We start from the raw sequence: 22,242 nt of genomic DNA, 5'->3' as shown, positions 1-22,242 counted from the left end.
AACCATGTCATGATTAGGAAAATTCTTAATCTTATGTTCTGTTCCTGTTAGGGTGTCATCCCATTCACTGGTAAAGACGTAAGTGTGATGCAAAGCATCAAGCAAATCACGTCTAGTGAACCTTTGGATAATCCGAAGGGCCAGAGGAATCCTCATATCTAATTAGCGGTGTGCATCCGGGTTATTCTATCTTCCAGAATGGTTAATACTTAACTTGCCTTCGACGGAGGGTTAAACGAACTTAATCATCACACTGTCAACAAAGTTAGCTAATAATGCATCAGTTAAAAAAAAGTTAACTACTCTGCTTTACTTTTGCCTGGGCCATACCACCACTAATTAGCGCCACCACCAAGTAATCTAATCTAGTAGTGCGCTCGTCGGCCAGATCATCGCGCGAGTGGACTTGCATGCGTGATGTCAAAAGCTGGAAACAGCATACTACAACTACTCCACAAGGTGACGACGACGTCCTCGATCGATCTCTAGCCTTCTATATTTCGCATGTGTGTGGAAGGAATGGATGGTTGCTGACTTGACCATGCACGCACCTTTCGGACATGGCGACCTGATCGTCAATTCGGCGACGACGCCAGGTCGCGCGGTACGGGCGGTCGGTTCGTGCTCGCGCAGCCACCTTTTCTCCCTTTTCCCCGTTTTTCTCGTCTCTTTTGCATCAGCCATGGCATGAAGATATGCATACATGCACCACACGACACGCATCATCGTAGTGGTACTATATGGCTTGGTCGATTTCTCATGAGAATCCAGCTGCTAGCAACCAGCCGTCGATCTAGGTAGCCGGTGACCAGCTAGTGCTAGCAGGACGGACGGAGGTCCAAGGCGGCTAGCACGCGGCCGGCAGCACGCAACACGGGATCGTTAATCGATGCAACTCATCCTTGTAGTAGCTGACAGTTCCAGCTGTGGATGGCTAAATCTAGCGGCTTGCTTGGTTCGAGACGCGCACACGTCACGCGTCCCACGCAACGCGTGCGCACGACAGCACGGCACGGCAGCTGGCTTCCTTCCCGTACGTACTATACGTGCCTGTGTGAATGGATGATTGAATGCGCGCGGCGACTCGATATCGGGTCGGGTGGCGGAGGCGTAAAGCCAAAGCGGCCGGCCGGTGAGCTACCTCTCGCCAGCTGCCCAGCTCGACCGATCGGTCCATGCATACATGCATGACTACTACGACGCCGCGTACCGATATCCTTGGATGTACTACGCGCGACCGCCATGCCCTGTCGGTTAGTGCCTGGGTCGATGTATCTTGTGGCGATGGCATGGGGACGTATGGAGTGCGAGGCATGGCTCCTGCACGTACGAGACGTGTCGTACGCATGCACGGCACCGCGGAGCGTGCATGTGTTGTTTATGACCGACTGGACGCGGCGAACAGGATACGAATCAGCACGTGCGCGCACAGCGTATGCGCATCATGTGGCCATGTGATTGATTTAGTGGTGATGTGATCATCCCGTTCTATGTCGACTTTGGTTGCAGGATTGATTGTGGTGGCCAGTTGAACATATCGTACTTACTATTCCCTCCATTCGGGGTATTTTGGAACTAAAATATGTTTTAGATGCATTCTTTTTCTTTGATTGACAAGTAATTTTGGACGAAGAGAGTATTACAATTGCAACGAATTATGGAGGGAGACGCGCATTGGAATTACCCGGAGCGTATTAATTACCAACGGTCAAGACAGCTCGTAGTACTAGTACCAGTTGTACCACACCGCATCTGCATGGCCTTCTTCTCCCACGAACCGAAACGCAGCAGGGCACATACCTCGTCGCCACGTCGATCGTTCATTCCGAAAGAGTCTGACAGCTACCACCAAGCGGCGCATCTTTTTTTCGGAAAAGGACCAAGCGGCGCATACACGAACCGTCCCAAGCCCCTGGACCAGGTTCGTCGACGATCGACTCCTCCTTTCTTTCACGGCAAGGTTCGCTGAACCTCCGTCGCCCTATCTGTCTACGTGTAGTATTGCTCGCTCCAAGCCGCCCAGCCCAGCAGTGTATGCATGGGCTATTGAAACTGCAGCTGCTCTGTCGCATGTACATCTGTCGGCGCAGTACAAAGTTGGCGATCATGCGATGCCGCCACGCCGCCGTCGGTTTCTCCAGCTTCCGAATGTGTCTAAGATCAACAAGGCGTGGATGATCCCGATCCCCCTGAACCAAGTTCAGTTGCCGCCTTGCCGGGCAAGCATGCATTGTCTTCCTTTTTCCCCCGAAAGCATGCGTTTTACTGTATTGGTTTGAAACGGGGGCAAAAGCATGCTTTTGATTTCCACATGGCTAGGTTCACTGAATCTCCTCCATCCGAAGTTCTGTTGAACTCTGCCACTGCCAGTACCAGCACTACCTCGGCGTTCTCGAGTCTCGAGTATCCGCTTCCCGTTTCACCCACAGATTTTTGCAGAAAGTTCCAAAACCTTAGATAAATCGCAGAAATTAATTGTAGTACGCGTAATTCAGTTTTTACCCAAAGGCAAAAACCAGGACCCACCATCCAAGCGGCTAAAACCCAGCGGCTGTAGGAGACGTTAGACTACCCATAATGGGAGTAACATAGGTAGTAACATCACACATATCTAGGTTAAATAGATGATGTGCCATGCAATAATTGAAGAAAGAGATAAAAGTGGTAACATAGCTAGTTACTACCTATTTAACCTATTAACAATTTTAAAAATACTATCTTGGCTGCAATGTTAATGAACAATGCATTATCCGTCTTTTTTCATACCGGTATTGATTCAGATTGGGGATGAACACCTCAGCAAAATCATGATTGGACATCAAATTAAATATAATTTTGTTAGAGGCACCAAAAAATATGGACATGCATGACTAGAAATAAAAGGACCAAATAAAGATGGGATGTCCGCTACAAAATAAATAAAAGAGAAAATGCAGAGGAGATCCGATGAAGATGAGATGTTGCGCTATTCTCCTATATATAAGAAGAAGAAAAAGAGGACATGCATGAAAAAAGTAAAAAGGAGACATGCATGACAAAAAGTAAAATAAAAGACAAGTTTGGTAAGAAATAAATAGTGATGAAACAGGGACCAATACCTATGACAATGTATGGCAAGAAATAGTGATGAAATAGGGGCGCAAGTACCTGCTTCAACATGAGACCATAAAAAATGTCTTTTCCAGACAAAAAAAATCTCTTTTTATGATTAAAAAATCCTGTATCTTTTTAACAACCTTTTTAACTCTTCATATATTTAAGAAATAGTTACAAATTCTCAAATTATAGAACATTTTTTATAAATTAAAAGCGTGTGGTTTTTTTTCTCCCGTTACAACGCACGAGCCTTTTTGCTAGTAGCCTAATAAATGAAATATTGCATGTTAGCACATATATATTACTTCCGACGATAGAGGTAGTAACATAGGCTAGTAACATGGACATGTTCTAGTCTATGTTAGTACCCATTGTGGCTAGTCTTACTGTGTATGCAGCCGCAGCAACAGAGAGAGACCGCCAAACCCAACCCAACCCAACCCAGCAGCAGCAGCAGCACCTGGGGGAGGCAGAGCAGAGCTGGCAAGCAAAGCGAAGCTCCATCGCGCCGCGCCGAGCGCGCGGTTTCTTTTCCCCGCTCTCTCTCTCTCTCCCAACCCCTCCCGCGCGCCACCTATAAATACCGCCTCCCTCCCCCCTCCTCTCCCACCCAGTCAGACGTCACAGCCACACAGAACAAGCGAGAAACCACTGTACGCGCGCCCACAGATCAGAGAGAGGAAGAGAAAGAGAGAGATAAGAGGGAGAGGGATCGGCATCCGTGTGATTCATCCTTCATCATGAGGCCGATAAGGGAAGGCGAGGCGCTGGTGGGGGTCGCTGGGGCCCCGGCGGCGGCTGCGGCCGGCCACGGCGCGCACCCGGGGCTGTGGAGGACGCCGACGCCGTACCTCTTCCTCGGCTTCGCGCTCATGATGGGGCTCATCGCCGTGGCGCTGCTCGTGCTCGTCTGCACGCGCCGCAAGCCGTCCGGGTCGTCGCGCCGGGGGAGCGCCGGCGAGGACGCGTCGGCGCGCGGGATGGCGCCGCTCGACCGGGAGCCCAAGGTCGTCGTCATCATGGCCGGCGACGACTTGCCGTCCTTCCTCGCCAGCGCAAGGCCGTTCGCGTTCCCTGTTGCCGTGAACGCCACCGACTCCGGCGAGCAGCGGCAGGAGGACGCGGCGTAGGCGCGACGCCCGCACGCCCGCCCGTGTGACCGCGGGACCAATTTTGGCCTCTAGGATTCCCCCTGCGTGATCTGTCCGTAGAATCTACTCAATTAGCAGAGAAGATAGAGCTGTAGTGGTTTACGTTTCTTGGCGAGGTGAGGTGAGCGGCGCGCATGGCGTGAGCGCGCCGGCGGCGTATGTTGAGATCTGTGAATGCGAAAGCGAATGGAATTTTGGCTTGCATCCTCATTCAATAAATGCATGATGCTTGCTTGGCTGCTCCCCAATTCGATTTGATTTCCACTTGAGATTTCAGCGCTTTTCGTTTGGGTGGGCGGTATAAAATACTCGCCCGTCTCTCTCGGAAGTTTCACCGTGAGTCATGCAGTATTAACCGCTCTCCCATCCTGATCGAGTTTGATCACCACGTAGTAAAAGTTTGTGCGAAGTGACGGAGCTTACTCGCCGGCCCCGGGCAAACTTTTAACATGATTGTTCTAGTAGACTGCAACTGCCGGTTAAGTGCATGTTGAAACGCACACAGTGAACTTTCGGTTCCTTGTCTATGTTGAAACGTACACAGTGAAAACGAGCTAAAAGTACACAGTGAAAACGAGTATAGGATTACATGGGGCGCATTGATCCATTGTGTGGTCTTCAAACGCGAGCACACAGACTAGAAAACAAAAATAGGGGAGCCTAGCGCGTCGTCGACACGTCGCGTAGAATTTATGCAACGGACTGTATGCGCCGCCCTTTATCAAACCAAGGTCCCGTCGCCTGCATTTGGAAATGGAGGTTATATACTTTTAGAGGGCACGTAGTACTTTTCTTACAAAAAACTACACGTACTACAGTCTCTTAAATAGCAGAATATGCTTGTTAACAATGATTTTTTTGTTACCCACTTAGTGGAAGTACGAATTTTCTCACCAAAATCATATTCCTGGTCTCCCTTTGTTTTTAGGGCATGCTACTTCTCATACACCTATAATTGTTGCATCGTTGGTCGATTTTGAGAGCGCATAGGAGAGCAGCCCCCGAAGCCGAGATAGACGACGGAGCCGGCCATGGTGTCCGTGACGTGGCCTCGTCGTGATCGAGCAAGATGCTTGATTGGTTCAGGGTATCTACAACATGGATCATCAAACCTTTCCCCTAATGTTTGGACGAACGTTGGACACTTTTGGCGATCCAACAGCGGTCACTCGCGGATTGGTACGGACGTTCGAAATCACACAAACAATTTCCAAACTAGGGGGTGGGGTGGGGTTGGGGAGTCCGAACATCCGCAGACGCTGCCAAATCAGCCTTGGACTCCACTGTAAACTCACTTTCCTATCTTTCTTCTCTCTCCATTGGACAATGAACGGCCATTTGATGAATATCGCCGGACATTTGGTAATCATATTTGATGACTTCCCTTGGAGATGCCCTCGGTGAAAGGAGATGTGGGGGAGATGAGACGTGTTGTCAAAAGAGAGGAAGCTCGAGTTTGTTTGCTGTAGGATGAAGATGATGGACCAGCCATTGGATTTCAAACTAATGTCTCTAGGTCAAATTGATTGAAAGTTGTCCGAGAAACTTTTTGTTTGACGTGGAAAATGCCCAAAACAAAGTTTGGGCATTTTCAAACTTTGTTTTTCCTACCCGCTTGTGGTGAGCAGGAGGCGGTGACAATAGCAAGACAACGGCGTCATTGCGGGGATCAGGCGACAAGGGAACATGTGTTTCCATGATAGCCCGATCCCACAACCGTGGGAGCCAAAACCGCCATAACCGGAATCGGGGAAGGAGAGCGGGATGGTGACGATGAAGTCGGAGGGCACGGAATCTAAGCCATTGAATGAGGATCTGATGGTCTACAGGTGCGCACACTGAGGCAAAATCCACTTGTACTATCGGCTAGCACCCCTATCTGTTCGTACTTTGTACTGCAACTTGTAGTACCCGTTTGGCGCCTGTACTACTTGTTTCTTGCTACTACACGCGTGCTGCAGGCCTGCAGTTGTCTTCTAGCCTAACTTGTTGCAGCTGCTGCACTACGTCTCTGCTAAAATGGGTCGCAGCCTGGCCACTAATATCGACCGATCGATCGGATAGACCACTTGGGCCGCACGTATGCCGAGCTCACATGCCACTGTTTTCTGTGGAGCACCATATGTCAACTCGAACCGTACTTGCTCACGAAACATATCGTATCTGTTGCAACTTTGCAGCCGAGATCAATCAATCATATAAGTTGTGCTTAGCTCATGGAGAACCCATTATCTACAAAAATCTAATCAAGCATCAGCGGGCTAAAGCTAGTAGTGGCCCCTTTACAAAGGTGTCCCCCAATCCTATTCGCCGCGACAAAGCGGTAAAGAAATGGCGAAATGGCACGCCGATTCCTCTTTCTCTCGAGTTGGATCGTCCCCGGTATAAGTTTCAACTCAGTCCTTATTTTAAGAAAGGTGAAAAGGTTTCCACTAAATCATAAAGAGTTGAAGAAATCCTTGTTTTTTATTAATATCTTGAAATGGAGAAAGTGGGAAGAAAAAGGAAAGAAAAGTAGATTGGGGGAAAGAGAAGCAAATAGAGAGGTCCAAATCCAACAGCGAATGCCAACGCCAACATGATACTATCGGAGTCAGGGCACGCGGGGCCATGGCACTCTCCAAAATGGAGCGCTTTGTGTTTTCTTGCGGCTAGCTAGGCCGGAAGCGGCGCCTCGACCCCGAGCCCGTAGGGGAGTGGGTGACAACAAAACAAAGTTTGTGCTCTTCCTCCCTGCGTCCTCGTCACCATATTCTCACCCTACACTACATACTCCAACTACCATAGCTGGCCATCATAGAAGTTCTTCCTAGTCTTGTCAAATATCAACCCAGGTGCGTTCTGGAATTACACTACCGAATCATACATTTCATGCATTAGCAGATCGGAACGAAGAAGTGCTCATGGCTAGCCAGCGTAGAGGTGTCCTCAAGGGCTCAAGTCTTATCAATCTGTGTGCGTTCTGGAATTACACACGGTTCCATGGAGCTGATCGGATTGAGAGATGCTTAGTCTGTTCTTCGTGCGCATCCTTCGGTTCTGGAAGTACAAACCTAAGAGGCGTGAAAGCGAACCAGTTCTAGGGTTTGGGCGGACGGAGAGATGGTGCATAGGGTCTGGGTGGCGGCGGTTGTTTCCTTGTCGCCGGAGCAGTGGCGTCGTGTCTGCTTCGTACCAGTTCCGTAGGGATAAGGTTGGCGGACATGCATGGTTTACCCTGTTGCTGTTGCTAGTGGAAGCGGCGCATCGTAAGAAACTTTAGAGTTCACGGTACAAAGTCGACGAGCTATCTGGACTTTTTCAAGGGAGGGAGAGGGAGTGGGGGCCTAGTCAGAAACCAGATACGGAGTATGAACAGCAGCAGCAGCTTGCTTGTTGTGTACCCGACTACTGCAGTGCTCGGCGGGCGGGCGGGCACCATGATTGCCTCCTCCACCGACGAGCGAGCGTCCTTTTGCTCCCTTTGCCGCGGAGAATATCCCGGAGCATATGGCTGCTCCTCCTCTCCGGCGGTCTTCGCCGCCCTTCCATGTTGCCGTACCCGGCCCACCGAGGCCGAGGTCATCATGGCCAGGGAGAAAATGTTTAGTCCCTGATTAGTTCCGAGTCAGAGATGCTGTGCTGCACTGCACTGGACTGCTTGGGAAACATAATGATAGTAGCAGTAGCTGCCTCCTGGCCTATTGCTATCCGCCAACTTTTGTAGCTGCTCTTTTGGCCCTTGGCTTGATGCTTTCCAGTTCAGACGTTTATTTATTGGAATTGGATGATCATTGCAGTAGTTAACTCGTTTACCGAATTATTACGGTCACGGAGACCTTGGAGCAATTCTGGTGCTTTAACGTTCTCACTACTTAGTTTATTTCGATGTTAATTCTGAACTGGAAAATTCAGAGAGTAGCGAACACTTGTCCATCGAAAAACCTCACAATTCGATCCTAAAAAAAAAACTTCGCAAACGGCCAATTCGTATGTGAGAAGAAAAGAGGGAGTGAATGAAAGGCGATTCGAGTAGGTGGGCGCGTGTACGTGCGGCCTCCGTAGGATGTCAGATAAAGGGGAGGCGAGGTTGGAACTTGGGAGGAGCATTATCCTCACGAATATTCCGGCTCAGTTGGAGCCCCTCTCTCTCTCTAATCTGATCTGCTGGGAACGGTGGAGCAGTGCGCCCATGGACGCAGCAGGATGCCATGGTTGGCGATCCTTTCGATGAGCCAACCGACGGCAGTGCTACGTACATGCTGCCGCTAACGTCCAGGCCCAGGAAAAGGACGAGAGCGATGACTCGGATCCTATTCATCACCGGGTCGAGCAATCGTGGTAGCTACTCCACTAGCCATGAAGCCTGCTGCGCCCTTTTCCGTCCCTTTGGACACGCCGTTGGGCCGCCGCGTCCCTTTGCGCCAGCGTCTCTCGTAACTAGCTAGGGTTCAACCAAAAGCGATCGCCCATTTTTTTCTCTCTGAAAAAAACCCTCCACTCCAGGCTCCAGCAGCGGCTGCATGGCACGGAAAGGTGTCGTCACAATGGTAAACCATGTCGACACAGACACGAGCACGTTGAGCGGGCCTCGCGGCGTCACGTCGGCCGTACGCTCCTCCGCCCGGCACGCCCCGGCCGCCGCACGGCACGCACGATCGCTCAGCAGCTACGCTACGCACCGTCACCTTTTCGTGCTAGGAAAAGAGATCGCATTGCCCAGCCCAGTCGTTCATGTACAGCAAATCGATCTCATTTGGGCCTGACCTGGGCCACACGGCATAGCGTGGAGCTACGCGCCGTCGCTTGTTATCGGCATGGATATGGATGATCGAGAGGATAATGCGTCGATGTATCGATCGATCGATCGATGGATCGGACTGGACGTACGTGCGTGTGCTATTCGATCCTTGCCATGGGCCAGCAACGCGACAGCCCGCGGCCCCGGTTCGACGCCGACCGATCGTACCGCGAGCTGCCACCGGCCGTGCTATCTATCCTTCCTCGTCGACGTGAAATGAGAGGACCATGCATGCATCAAGATCGACAGCGCGAATCGCGGGCAGAGACGGCCTCTTCGCTTCCCGGCCCCTGTTCGATCGGTCCCGCCTGGATGGATTGATGGATCAGCCATGTGGGTTTGTGTAAAAAGAAGTTTCTTTGGGTTACAACATTTACAGCAGGGCATCTCAAACCCCTCTGATACGCGTCAAAAATCTCCATCTCAGACAAACGCCTCAAACCTGCCTCAAGACGCCCGGGCTGACCGGCATCCCTCACATCCAGCTCAAATATGAGATGGATATATATGGGAGGTCCGGGCGCAACTGGCTGCGTCCGCCACGTCAGGCCCGGCCCACGATGGCTCGTCCGACCCACATATATTTGTTCACACATCCGCTTCTCGGACCAAATCCACTCCACTCCACCCCACTCAGCAAACCAAGCTCCTGTCCGGCGATCTCCGGTCTTCACTAACATGGCGGGCAGTGGATCTGACTCCGATCAGTGCAGATCCGTCGGCTGGGGTGTCGTCCCGTGCGGGTTGGAGGAGGCAATGACCATCCGCATTGCACTCCGCCGCTCCCTGGAGGACCGCGCCCGACCGACGGCAGTATCTGTGTCCGGTGAGGATCCATTGCATCGCCGCATCGGGTGCTTGGATCCTCCAGGGCTGGATCATTGCGGTCCTCCCGTGAGCCTTTCAATCTTCCTTTCCCCATCGCGGGCCCGCCGGAGTATGAGTGGTATCGGGATCAGTGTGCCCGCAGTGGGAGGAGAGGATGAGGGTGGCCAAGGCCCGCCTCGCTGCCGGTATGGCGGCGGTTGATGCCGCTGATTCGACAGCGCGCGCTGCTGCAGAGGAAGAAGCCATCCGCGCCCGCATTGTAAAGAAGCGGCAACGGGGAAATATGCGCGCCCATGTCCGAGGGCAGAATCGGGCGGTCCGTGCCATGGCCAGACTGCCCGCAACGGAGGAGAAGGAAGACATCGATGGGTTGGACAGCTCCGACGATGAGCAAATCCGGCTCAATCCGTACTGCGTTTTCGACCGCTACTTCCGCGACAAGCACAACAAGAGCACCGAGAAGGGCAAGCACGACCATGGATGATCTTCTGCATAGCTAGTATGTAGGTAGAACATGCCAAATTTTGATTGTCCAATGGCATGTCCTGATGTAGTAGCCGGGCGATGTGTTTAATGCATCATTCATGTAGTAACATTACTTTGTATGGATTTGAGGCATTGCTAATTGAGGTGTCCGGTTGTGAGAAGAGAAATTTAAGATGTGACCAGTAAATGCTCACGAGCGTGTCCTGACGGCGCGTTTACGGGCTTTTGGGGCCGGATTTGCCAAGTCTGATTGTAGATGCTCTTATCATCCAGCGCGATTGTGTAGACAGTGTTTTTTTTAGCTTGGTCTCTAGGCTAGTTTGTGCACTGTACAAGGATCACATGTCAGGCGATCATGCATCGGTATGCTAGTGAGGGTGCGTCTATGCTTGTTTCTCACCCTGAGAGAAATGGGAGCTGCGTGCTGCGGTGTCACGACGATGATACTCCATGACTGTGGTTTTAAGTGGATGATATTGTCTGATTGATGTGTTGAACTAGGTCGGTTCGAGGCTCGCAACTTTCTCCTGTGAAGCTTGCCTTCAAAATCAGATTTATCTATCCTCGATCCATGCAATGGTTGATTGTTTGGCGATGCTTTGTTAATTGGTGTTATTATTTTACGGTTGTTAAGATTGGTGTTTGTCTGAGGTGAAGTCGAAGTCGTCTGGTTTAGACATGATATCGATGGACAATGCCCCGATGATCCAATTTGTGTTATTATTGCTGCTGATATTTTGTTAGTCGTCAAGTAGTCCACGAGTACCCTATGTGTTGGGCTTTTTTGTAATATATTTTTTCCTGATTTTTTCCTAATTAATCAGATAACTCCATTCCGGTTAATGAATAAAAATGGCAAACCTTTGCTTCATATTTGCTAGTCGCTTCATGCATCCAAAAATTAATATGGTAAATGTGTGAATACCAGACATATGATTCATTTTCAATGAAAAATATGATTAATAAGACAAATCTGACAAAGGCATGCAAAATAAGCTTTCACACTCATACTTTTACCAATAAATTGCACACATCTTCACACTAGCATCTTATCGGACTGAAAGACCAACTTATAGCCACCATGACACATGAAAACAAGATTTCTGTTGACCGTAGGGACATGTTGCACGTTATTTAGCCGCACGATCTTTTCCGGAGTAAATTTCAGATCGACTGTACAGCATGAACAAAAGCATGTGGCCCATTTCCAATCAACATATAGGTAGTCCTTGGGACATGATAAGAAGAAAACATGGAGAGATCAACACACACATGCATATTGGCACACGTGTCAATCCACCGTTCATAAGAATGACATACTGAAATAACAAAAAAAAAATACCATACCCGTTGTCCTTCACCTTACTATCACCAATAACAAAGTTGTCGGTCTTGTCGTTGTTCCCATGTTACCCCTTGTCAAAGCGATTCACGCAATCAGGAGCCCAATATTCATATTCACTGAAGACATGTCATGCTCCTTCCTTCTTACCAGTCTCATCTTAGTTCCTAAAGTTAATAGATTGTGAGGTCTTGCTTTTGCCTTCAAACTTTCCTTTGCCCTCATAGTTGCTCTTGTTCTTAAACTTCTGGGGTTGCAAATTCCTCTTGTGCATGAGATAGTCCCTAGAATTCCCCTCATGGGCTGGATCACATGTGTCTTTTCTCCTCGTATTATCTTCCAGGTCAAGACCACTAATGAGATTCAGAACGGAAAACTCATGGCCCATGTGTCTCCAAACAATGGCAAATTTCCTCCTTGAAGGAAAGTCTTGTTCGGTAACACACAATTGAAATATCCACGCTTCTTATTGAGTGACTGTATTTTGTTAGCATGCTCGACTAAAACACTTTGTACTCATGGTATTGTTCCATAACATATAACTCACTTCATGTGTCCAAGACACTGAACTTGGTCTGGAGCCTGTCTCACATATCCTCGCCAAACATAATGCTCATGAAAGGATTAACGATCTTGTTGCCAAGAAACTCAGAACAACACCTTTGAAGAGGATTTCAGTATCTTGGGAAGCTTCAATCTGTTCAGGAGTAACTGGTCCCTCTGCTAAAGAGCATTTCATGATGGTTTGTCGCACACCATCTCTGGCAATTCAAACCGTCATACATGGGAGGTTTGTAGGGTACAACAAAATCAATTGAAGAAAATTGCATGTACTTAGTTTTTTTTATTTTGAAAATATGAGTAATTTCCTCTAAGTTTAACCTAAATAATAAAATTGAAACATCATAATGAACATAATAGACATGATTGTCTCACTAGGTAAAATACTAATCAACCTAAACAAGTGATTTGATATGTAAGATAAAAAGAGCGTGTTCATGCCAATTGCGGTAGAGTATATAAGTGCGCTGGACGAGTATATATTCGCGGTAGCATCAAAAGGCTATGGAAGTATTGGTTGTTGTGTGTGCGAAATTGCTGTTTATGATGATCAATTCACCTACTAGTTGCTATAATTATGATTTACTCCCTCTGTTCACAAATATAAGACGTTCTAATTTTTTTATGTGAATCAGATGTAGTATATAGACATGTTTTAGTGTGCTTGTTCATTTATTTTCATCCGTATGTACGTAGTTCGTATTAAAATATCCAACTAGTATTTATGAAGGAAGGGAGTATGTTCTATAATTAGTCATGTTTTTTTTTCAACAGAGACCGAAATTTCACTGTGCACGTTTCAACGTGCGCGCAACCGGCAGTGACTGTTTACAGCAATCGTGTAAAGCCCCGTCATTTCGCACAAACTAATGCTCATCACTTTGTGTCATGCCTGCAGATCAATCTGGATCAGTATTGGATAGTGGTTCTCTCTCATTGTTGAGGGGTGGTTAATGCTTGGTGACTCATCGTTGAGATTTACCACTACGAGAGAGACAGAGTCTCAGCATGACGACGACTGGGGAGTAGTTAATACCGCCCACCCAAACGAGAAGCGTGAAAATTTGTGAGTGAAAAAATCGAATTAGAGAGCAGGCAAAAAGCAAGCAAATGCAAAAGCCGAAACTTCATTCGCTTTCACAGATCTCAACGCCGCCGGGCGCTCACGTCGTGCGCGCCGGTTATCTCATCGAACTAGATACTACTACTACCGACAAAATTACTTAGGGTAAATCCTAGAAATCTGATTGATGAGCAAAATTGGTCCCGCGTCCCGCAGGGCACACGGGCGCGGCGCGCGCGCGCTCAGACCGCGTCCGCCTGGCGTGGCGGCTCGACGGCGTCAGGGAACGCGAACGGCCTGGCGCTGGCGAGGAAGGACGGCAAGTCGTCGCCGGCCATGATGACGACGACCTTGGGCTCCCTGTCGAGCGGCGCCATCCCGCGCGCCGACGCGTCCTCGCCGGCGCTCCCCCGGCGCGACGACCCGGACGGCTTGCGGCGCGTGCAGACGAGCACGAGCAGCGCCACCGCGATGATCCCCATCATGAGCGTGAAGCCGATGAAGATGTACGGTGTCGGCGTCCTCCACGCCCCCGGGTGCGTGCCGTGGCCGGCCGCCGCGGGCGCCCCGGCGACTCCCACCAGCGCCTCGCCTTCTCTGATCGGCCTCATGATGAACGGTGAATCAAACGGATGTCGATCCCTCTCCCTCTTTCTTTCTCTTCCTCTCTCTCTGTGGGCGTGCGTGCAGAGTGGTTTCTCGCTTGTTCTCTGTGGCTGTGACGTCTGAGTGAGTGGGAGAGGAGGGGGGGAGGGAGGCGGTATTTATAGGTGGCGCGCGGGGGAGGGAGGTGAGAGAGAGCGGGGAAAAGAAGCCGCTCGGCTCGGCTCGGCGCGGCGCGATGGAGCTTCTCTTTGGTTTGCTTGCCAGCTCTGCTCTCGCTGCCTCCCCCAGGTGCTACTGCTGCTGCTGGGTTTGGCCGCTTGGATGTAGAAAAAGACCACTAGTCGTCGCTTTCTGACTCCGACTTGATAATGTCTTTCTTCGATGTCTGAAGGTTTGGCTGCTTGGATGGAGGGACCTGGTTTTTGCCTTTGGATAAAACCCGAATCCTTTGGATAAAAAGAATTCAGTGTACCGTAATTAATTTCCGTGACTTATTTAAAAGCAACTTCAATGGGGCGACCCATTTCGTCCGCGGCCGTCCGTTTGGGTCGGCGCGGACAAAAAATCCGTCCCAACGCGCCGATCCAAACGGACGCGCGTCCGCTTTCGTCCGCCTGCCGACCCAATCCCGGCTCATTTTTTAGCCTGATTTGCGTCGGCGCGGACACAAGACGAACGCGCGCGTGCTCGCCATCTTTCCTCACCGGGCCCGCTGGTTGGTGGCACAGTGGATTCACAACCTCGCCCGCGTGCTACGTCACCGGCATTTTTTCAGTACATAGATAGTTCTAGCGTAGACAGATAAAAGAAAAAGACCACTAGTCGTCGCTTTCTGACTCCGACTCGGTAATGTCCTCCTCCGATGTCTGAAGGTAGGCGTCAGCAAGCTGCTCGTCTTCAAAGTCCCAACCCGACGTTTCTCGTAGCTTCAGTTTCAATTAAGCTGCCTGCTTCCGCGAACGCTTGTCCTCCCGATAGGCGGCTCGATCCCCCCTCCTCGCGTTCCTCTCCGATCTCAATTGCTTGTAGAACTGGCGCTCGTCGACGATGTCCTGCGGGAAGCTTCCGTGCCACACCATCAAGGCTTCCACGTCTTTCTCTGCGATGGCGAGGCGACGCTGCCGCCTCCGGTGGACACGACGATCCTCGTCGGTGAAAAGCCGCGGGAGAGGCGCCAGATCCTGCGCCCGCTGGCTCGACACGTTGGAAAAATTCATGTCCCGACGAGGCCTCAGGAGGCGCCACGCCGCCGCGTCATGCGCGCGGGCCGCCTCCTCTGCGGTGTCGAAGGTGCCGAGGACGAAACGTTTCTCGCGAAACCAGATCTCGGCGGAGAAGGCGCCGGAGCGGCGCTCGCGGACTCCGCGAAAATCCGAAGCGCCCAGACGGCGGATCGACATGGTGGCGCAGAGGCGGCGAGAGTGGGCGGCGGACAGAGTGTGGAGGAAGCGCCTTCTTTATAGCGAGCGGCGCGCGCGAACCTTTCCCGCGCGCTGGAGCGCCAAAACCAGCGCGGGCTAGGCCGCTTTCCCCCACGCGCGAACCTTCCCCGCGCGCTGGAGCGCCAAAACCAGGGCGACGTCATGATCTTAAACGCGCGCGGTCATGAAATGGGTCGGCCCGTTGGGCGCACTGCCAATCCAAAACTAAAAAAAGGCGGACGGCGGGCGGGCGGCCGACCCAAACGGACAAAAACGCCGTCCGTTTGGGTCGACCCCGTTCGAGTTGCTCTAAGGTTCTCGAACTTTCTGCAAAAGTCTGTGGGTGAAACGAGAAGCGGATACTCGAGATTCGAGAACGCCGATGTACGACTGCACTGGTACTGGCAGTGGCAGGGTTCAACAGAACTTCGGGTGGAGGAGATTCACTGAACCTAGGCATGTGGAAATCAAACGCATGCTTTTGGTTAAAAAAAAGGAAAAAACAATGCATGCTTGGCCGGCCACTGAACTTGGTTCAGGGGAGCAGGATGATCCACGCCTTGTTGCTCCTAGACACATTGGTTCAGGGGAAGCTGGAGCAAACCGACGGCGGCGTGGGGACAACGCATGATCACCAACTTTGTACTGCGCCGTCAGCTGTACGTGCGACGGAGCAGTTGCAGTTTCAATGCCGCCGCGTACTGTTGCATTTCTAATTAAGCCCATGCATACACTGCTGGGCTGGGCGGCTTGAAGATCAGATCGGTGGAGCGAGCAATACTCCTAGACAGGGCGACGGAAGTTCAGCGAACATTGCCGTGAAAAAAGGAGTCGTCGCGTCGACCGTCGACGAACCTGGTCCAGGGGCTTGGGATGGTTCCTGTATGCGCCGCTTGGTGGTAGGTGTCAGGCTCTTTCGGGATGAAAGATCGACGTGGCGGCGAGGCATGTACCATGCAGATGCAGTGCGGTACAACTGGTACTAGTACGAGCTGTCTTGACCGTTGGTAATAATTACTAATACGCTCCGGGCAATTCCAATGTGCGTTAGAAAAAAGGCCTTTAGTCCCGGTTCGCAAAGGCCTTTAGTCCCGGCGGTGCAACCGGGACTAAATATGCGCGACTAAAGACCCCCTTTAGTCCCGGTTCGCAAAGGCCTTTAGTCCCGGATGGCTAACCGGGACTAAAGGCCCGTCCACGTGGGCGCCAGGGGTCCGTCGGGGCGGAGGACCTTTAGTCCCTGTTGTCGTGGCTAACCGGGACTAAAGGTCTCCTCCGCAGGTTTAGGGTTTTAGCCCCCCTAAACCTGGTTTCTTTTTAATTTGTAGTGTTTTATTTCTTTTATATTTTATTTTGTGTTTTATTTTAATTTTGATGAAGTTTCAGTACACATATTCTACGCTACTATATACATGCATATGAAATTTCAAACAAGAAGAATTCAAGAGAAATATATAATATATATTCAATCTCGGGTGACCATATACAACATCGAACAAGTTTCCATACACAATTAGGATGGATGACCATATACAACTTCGAACAAGTTTCAATCTCGGGTATGCATATAAATTTCTTCGTCCTCGGTATAGTGTTCTCCTTTAGGATTGATGACTTCCCTCATGAAAAATCCTGCTAATTTATCTTGAATTGGTCGAAAGCGAGCTTCTGGACTAAGCCTCCTCCGCAAGTTATTCGTCGCCTTCCGCACGCTATCCGATGCCTTCCGCTCAGAGGTGTGTCTCCGGATGTTCTCACAAACATAGTATCCACATAGATTAGTCCCCGGTGGCTGCTTATCCATATTAACTAACCTTCTAAAATCTAGCTCATGTTTGAATTCACCGACAATTTCTTCTGAGAACCGTCTCCAAACCCTATAGGGCAAAGAAAATTAAATGAACAAGGGAGTTATTAGTTACTTGATATTAGGAAATGAACGAAAGAGACCGATCGATATAGAGCTCAAATGATTGAAAATAATTACTTTTGCAGCATTTTTCTCATGTCGGCCCAACACTATGGATCCGAATCCATAGAGTCCATGATTAGAACTCTCGAGGTGTGAAGTTCAATATTTAGCAGAATCCAGTGTAACCTGCGGACACGTTACATGCACATTCATGCATAACTCATCGATTAGACATACCATGCATGGAGTAAACAAAAGAGAATGGGCACAAGAGAGAAACACTCACCCAAAATGGTAAGGAAATAGAATATGACTTTTGAGTTGATGCTTTCTAAGAAACTTGTACAAGTCTTTCTCCACGTCTTTGGGGTGATTTTGTAACACATGTCCATTAACGATATGTGGGTCAATGAACCCAACATCATGGATGTTTCTTATTTTGCATTCCCAAATCTTCAATCTGCATAATAGCGTACGCAACAATATAGTTAGGACAATATATATATATATATATATATATATATATATATATATATATAGGCAATGAAGAACGAGATGAGGTAGAAATAAATCACTTACAGAACGTAGCAACTCAGCATAGATTTGTCGAGGTCGCGCAGATTGAACAGCTGGAACAATTCACTCATATGAACTTGTACAGAGTACCGTTTGGTGTGATGCTCCTCTGTAACATCCGCATAAACATATTCTTTGTCGGCCCATGTTATGAATTGCTTGTACCAACGTAGCAGATTTCGCATTTGTGGTGGTAGACTCTTTTCCCGCGCAGACTCGACGAGAGGCCCATTCCGCACATATTGTAATGCTATCTCACATACTGGCGCATCCTCAAGGCCTAAGAAGGCACGAAGAGTCAAACCCATCTCGGACGCTTGTTTCATGGCACTCGCTACAGTCAATCCAAGTGCTGCCGCAACTGCTATGATCTCGGGGTCCTCTTCCGGACCGGCTTTCACTATGAGCGGGGGGATCGATTGTTTATTCTGCATCCCGAGCTGGTCAACTTGTTTCCCTTTTTTTTACTTTCTTCTTTCTCCTCCTTCAATATTTTTGCTTGCCTACGAAGTTCATGTCCATAGTCGTCAGGCATATTCAGCTCGACTTGGGACGGTGTCGTCAAAAAATCCTTAGCCCACTTCTTTTGCTTCTTAGTGAATACTTGCTTGGGCTCAGGCTCTTTTATCGCCTTCCATTTCTCATAATCAGCAGACGCGGCCAATTTGCTTTCAGCTTCACTAAGTTCCCAAGGCCTTGGGAGGAGAGGCTTCAGTGATGGCTCCGGTACCCTTGTGGTCTTAGGTACATAAGGGTCCGGGTTAATAGTCCAGGAGCGGGTTTCCTTGCTGTCCGCCTGCTTCTGCTTCTTCGCCGGAGGTGGATTGGGGGGCGTCGTACCCGCCGGAGGAGGATTGGGGGGCGTCGTACCCGCCGGAGGTTGTGGATCGGGGGACGGCGTCGAATGGCGTGAAGGAGGTGTAGGTGAACCACCACAACCACCACCACCGCCACCACCACCATCGGAGGGGGGTGGACTTGTTAGCCTTGGCGCCTCGCCTGGAAACACTATGTACTTCTTTTTCCATAGAATGATCTGGCGCTTGACATCTCCAAGTCTTCTCTCCCCTTCGGGTGTAGCTTTGTCAATCTCCAGGTCCTCAAACCCTTGGACTATGTCTTCCACCGTGACACGAGCATATCCATATGCAATGGGGTTGTTGTGGTGGAGTGCTCCAGGTGTACAGGGTAAAGCACTGCCACTAGCTACCTTCGTGGAAACGTTCCCCACGGGATAATGCAGATCACATTCTTTCATCTCCTTTACATCATCCAGGGGGTAGTGAGGCTCCGGTGCACGAATCTCGATCATCGGTGCACTAGCACCAGGCGGGGCATCCGTGGAAGCCACGCTGCTTCTCCGCTGCTGGCTTCCGCGATCCGCTTCATGATCTTCATGCGGCCCTGCAGCCGATTTTTCTTTTACTAGTTCATGCACGGTCTGCTTCAACTCATGGAGTTCCGATGCAAACTTCGCCATAAGATCTGCATCCCGGCCCGTCTTTCTCTTACGGCTTCTGTAACAGTACGGGTCATTGTCCTGGGAAAACCCTACTTTCCACGGAACTTTGCCTTTGCCTCGTACACGTCCTCCGTGTTCATCATTCCCGAGGGCTGTTGTCAGTGCGTCTTTCTCTCTGTTGAACTTGATCAAGCCCTCTTGAGCTTGGGTCATTGCGTCAATAAGGGCTTGGGTGGGAGCAAACTTTTTCTTCCGGTGAACACACACCCCTGTCTCCGGGTCTAGCGATCCCCCATGCCCGTACCACCAGCTTTTGGCCCTTGGGTCCCACCCCTCTGTACCTAGAGGGATTCCTCGCACCCTCAGGTCCTCCTCCATCTTCTGCCACCTAGGCTCCGAAAGGCGGTATCCTCCTGGCCCCATAATATGATGGAACTTTTTCTTACTCGCATTATCCTTATTTTTTTTCGATATTTCCTTGAAATGCTCCGATTGCTTTTGCCTCACAAATTCTGGCCAATCATCTTTCAGTTTCTCATGTTGTCCATTGAAATCCGGAGTCTTGCCCTTGTTGACATAGTCACGGGTTAAATTTTTCTTGAAGTTCCGGAATGCTTCGCCCATCTTCTGAAGAGCGAACTCTTTAACTAGCCTCCTCCTCTCACGTCCATCCGGAACCTCGTTACCGAATTCATCGACTTTGTTGTATTCCGGAGGTAGAATGAAATGATCCATAAGCTTTCTCCAACAATCCTTTTTCGTTCTCTTGTCGACAAAACTGAAACCAAGACGTGCCTTCTTTGGCTCCTTCCATTCCTGGACGGTGATCGGGACGTTGTCCCTAACAACGACTCCGCATTGGTTGATAAACTTTGAGGTGTGCTGTAGGGGCTTGCCGGTTTCACTGACAAACTCAATGGCATATGTTTCTCCTGTTTTCATCGCCTTGGATTTGCCACGCTTTGTCGTACTCGATCCGGCCGAGGGCTAAAAAAAGAAAGAGAGTCGCGCGCGTTAATACATATGTATTCACATTTCAGTAAGTTTGTATCACGAGAGGCTCAATGTATATATATACCTCGCCGGAGGTGGTTGCTACTTGCAATTCGAGATCGTCGTTTGTTGACGGTTGACCTCCGTCGACAATGTCCGTTCCTTCACCTTCTTGATCATCGACAATGTCTGTTCCACCGTCAAGGTTCAGAAAAGAAGAGACTACATCCTCTTCTTGCTCATATTCTGAGCCCGGCACATAAGGAATCTCGTTGTTGATGATGCCCATTAAATAACGTTCAGCCTCCGGATCCATAAGCGGCTCGGCTCTATCGTCCGCCATATGTCACTCCTGCATGTAGTAAAAATTCTTTAAGTATAAAGGAATTAAAAAAATAAGATTAAGGGGACATAGAGCAGGAGGAATTAAAAAATAAGATTATTGAGCACTAATTTGCATAGAAGTTTTTGTTTAGCACTGCCAAGTATTTTGTTTTTTCCTTTTCTTTTTTCTTTTCTTTTTCTTTTTCTTATTTTCTTTTTCCTTTTCTTCTTCCTTTTCTTTTTCCTTTTCTTCTTCCTTTTCTTTTTCCTTTTCTTCTTCCTTTTCTTCTTCCTTCTTCCTTTTCTTCTTCCTTTTCTTATTTTCTTTTTCCTTTTCTTATTCTGTTTTTCCTTTTCTTATTTTCTTTTTCCTTTTCTTATTTTCTTTTTCCTTTTCTTTTTCCTTTTCTTATTTACTTTTTCCTTTTCTTCTTCCTTTTCTTATTTCCTTTTTCCTTTTCTTTTTTCCTTTTCTTATTTTCTTTTTCCTTTCTTTTTCCTTTTCTTATTTTCTTTTTCCTTTTCTTCTTCCTTTTCTTATTTTGTTTTTCCTTTTCTTCTTCCTTTTCTTTTTCCTTTTCTTATTTTCTTTTTCCTTTTCTTATTCTGTTTTTCCTTTTCTTATTTTCTTTTTCCTTTTCTTATTTTCTTTTCTTATTTTGTTTTTCCTTTTCTTCTTCCTTTTCTTTTTCCTTTTCTTATTTTCTTTTTCCTTTTCTTATTTTCTTTTTCCTGTTCTTATTTTCTTTTTCCTTTTCTTATTTTCTTTTTCTTTTCTTATTTTCTTTTCTTTTTCCTTTTCTTCTTCCTTTTGTTCTTCCTTTTCTTTGCTTGAGGACGGCGGCGGGAGGCGGGCGGGCGGCGGGAGGCAGGCGGCGGCAGGGGCAGGGGCGGCGGCGGGAGGCAGGCGGCGGCGACGGCAGGGGCAGGGGCAGCGGCGGGCGTTGGCGACGGCGAGGAGGAGCGGGCGGCGACGGGGCAGGGCGTCGGAGCTCACTGGGGCAGGGCGTCGGAGCTCACTGGGGCAGGGCGAGGTCGGGGAGGCGTTGACGACGGCGAGGCCGGGGAGGCGTTGGCGACGGCGAGGAGGAGCGGGCGGCGACGGGGCAGGGCGCGGCAACGGCGACAGCGACGAGGAGCAGCCTGGCGGCGTCGAAGCGTCGGGGGAGAATGTGGAAAAATCCTAAGTGCCACACTTATATAGGAAAAGCATTAGTCCCCGTTGGGGACGCCAACCGCGACTAAAGGTACCCTTTAGCCCCGGTTGGGGACACCAACCGCGACTAAAGGGTACCTTTAGTCGCGGTCCGCCTCCCCAACCGGGACTAAAGGGTATTTCGCGCCGCTTTCGTTCCCGCGCGGAAAGCACGAACCGCGACTAAAGGTCCTTTTTCATATACTTTTCAGAAAATAAAACTAATTCATTTTAAAATCTTAAAAATACAATTATATATCAAAAAAATCAGAAAAATAAAACTAATTCATTTTAAAATCTTAAAAATACAAATAATATATCAAAAAAATCAGAAAAATAAACTAATTCATTTTAAAATCTTAAAAATACAATTATATATCAAAAAAAGCAGAAAAATAAAACTAATTCATTTTAAAATCTTAAAAATACAATTATATATCAAAAAA

At 49.1% G+C, this 22,242-nt stretch overlaps 3 protein-coding genes across 3 annotated transcripts; 1 reads left to right on the top strand and 2 right to left on the bottom strand.

Moving 5' to 3' along the window:
* Window positions 1–3,703: 3,703 nt before the first annotated feature.
* Window positions 3,704–4,495, top strand: LOC109779940 (protein GLUTAMINE DUMPER 6). Its single transcript, XM_020338540.4, has one exon. The coding sequence runs from the start codon at window positions 3,837–3,839 to the stop codon at window positions 4,224–4,226; it is 390 nt and encodes a 129-aa protein (XP_020194129.1). The 5' UTR covers window positions 3,704–3,836; the 3' UTR covers window positions 4,227–4,495.
* Window positions 4,496–13,307: 8,812 nt separating this feature from the next.
* Window positions 13,308–14,053, bottom strand: LOC109774900 (protein GLUTAMINE DUMPER 6). The gene has a single exon (XM_020333660.4). It carries the CDS (start codon window positions 13,916–13,918, stop codon window positions 13,550–13,552), a length of 369 nt encoding a protein of 122 aa, XP_020189249.1. The 5' UTR covers window positions 13,919–14,053; the 3' UTR covers window positions 13,308–13,549.
* A 798-nt stretch (window positions 14,054–14,851) lies between these two features.
* LOC109779938 (uncharacterized) lies at window positions 14,852–15,313 on the bottom strand. The gene has a single exon (XM_020338538.1). The coding sequence runs from the start codon at window positions 15,311–15,313 to the stop codon at window positions 14,852–14,854; it is 462 nt and encodes a 153-aa protein (XP_020194127.1).
* Window positions 15,314–22,242: the final 6,929 nt, after the last annotated feature.

Source organism: Aegilops tauschii, chromosome 7, assembly GCF_002575655.3.
Source record: "Aegilops tauschii subsp. strangulata cultivar AL8/78 chromosome 7, Aet v6.0, whole genome shotgun sequence".
In the NCBI taxonomy this organism is placed as follows: Eukaryota; Viridiplantae; Streptophyta; class Magnoliopsida; order Poales; family Poaceae; genus Aegilops; species Aegilops tauschii.
This window is presented reverse-complemented; position numbering and strand designations above follow the sequence as displayed.

What these genes read in the sequence shown, in the direction of transcription:
- LOC109779940 (XM_020338540.4), top strand. Translation starts at nt 3,837, where the DNA reads ATGAGGCCGATAAGGGAAGGCGAGGCGCTGGTGGGGGTCGCTGGGGCC.
- LOC109774900 (XM_020333660.4), bottom strand. Translation starts at nt 13,918, where the DNA reads ATGAGGCCGATCAGAGAAGGCGAGGCGCTGGTGGGAGTCGCCGGGGCG.
- LOC109779938 (XM_020338538.1), bottom strand. Translation starts at nt 15,313, where the DNA reads ATGTCGATCCGCCGTCTGGGCGCTTCGGATTTTCGCGGAGTCCGCGAG.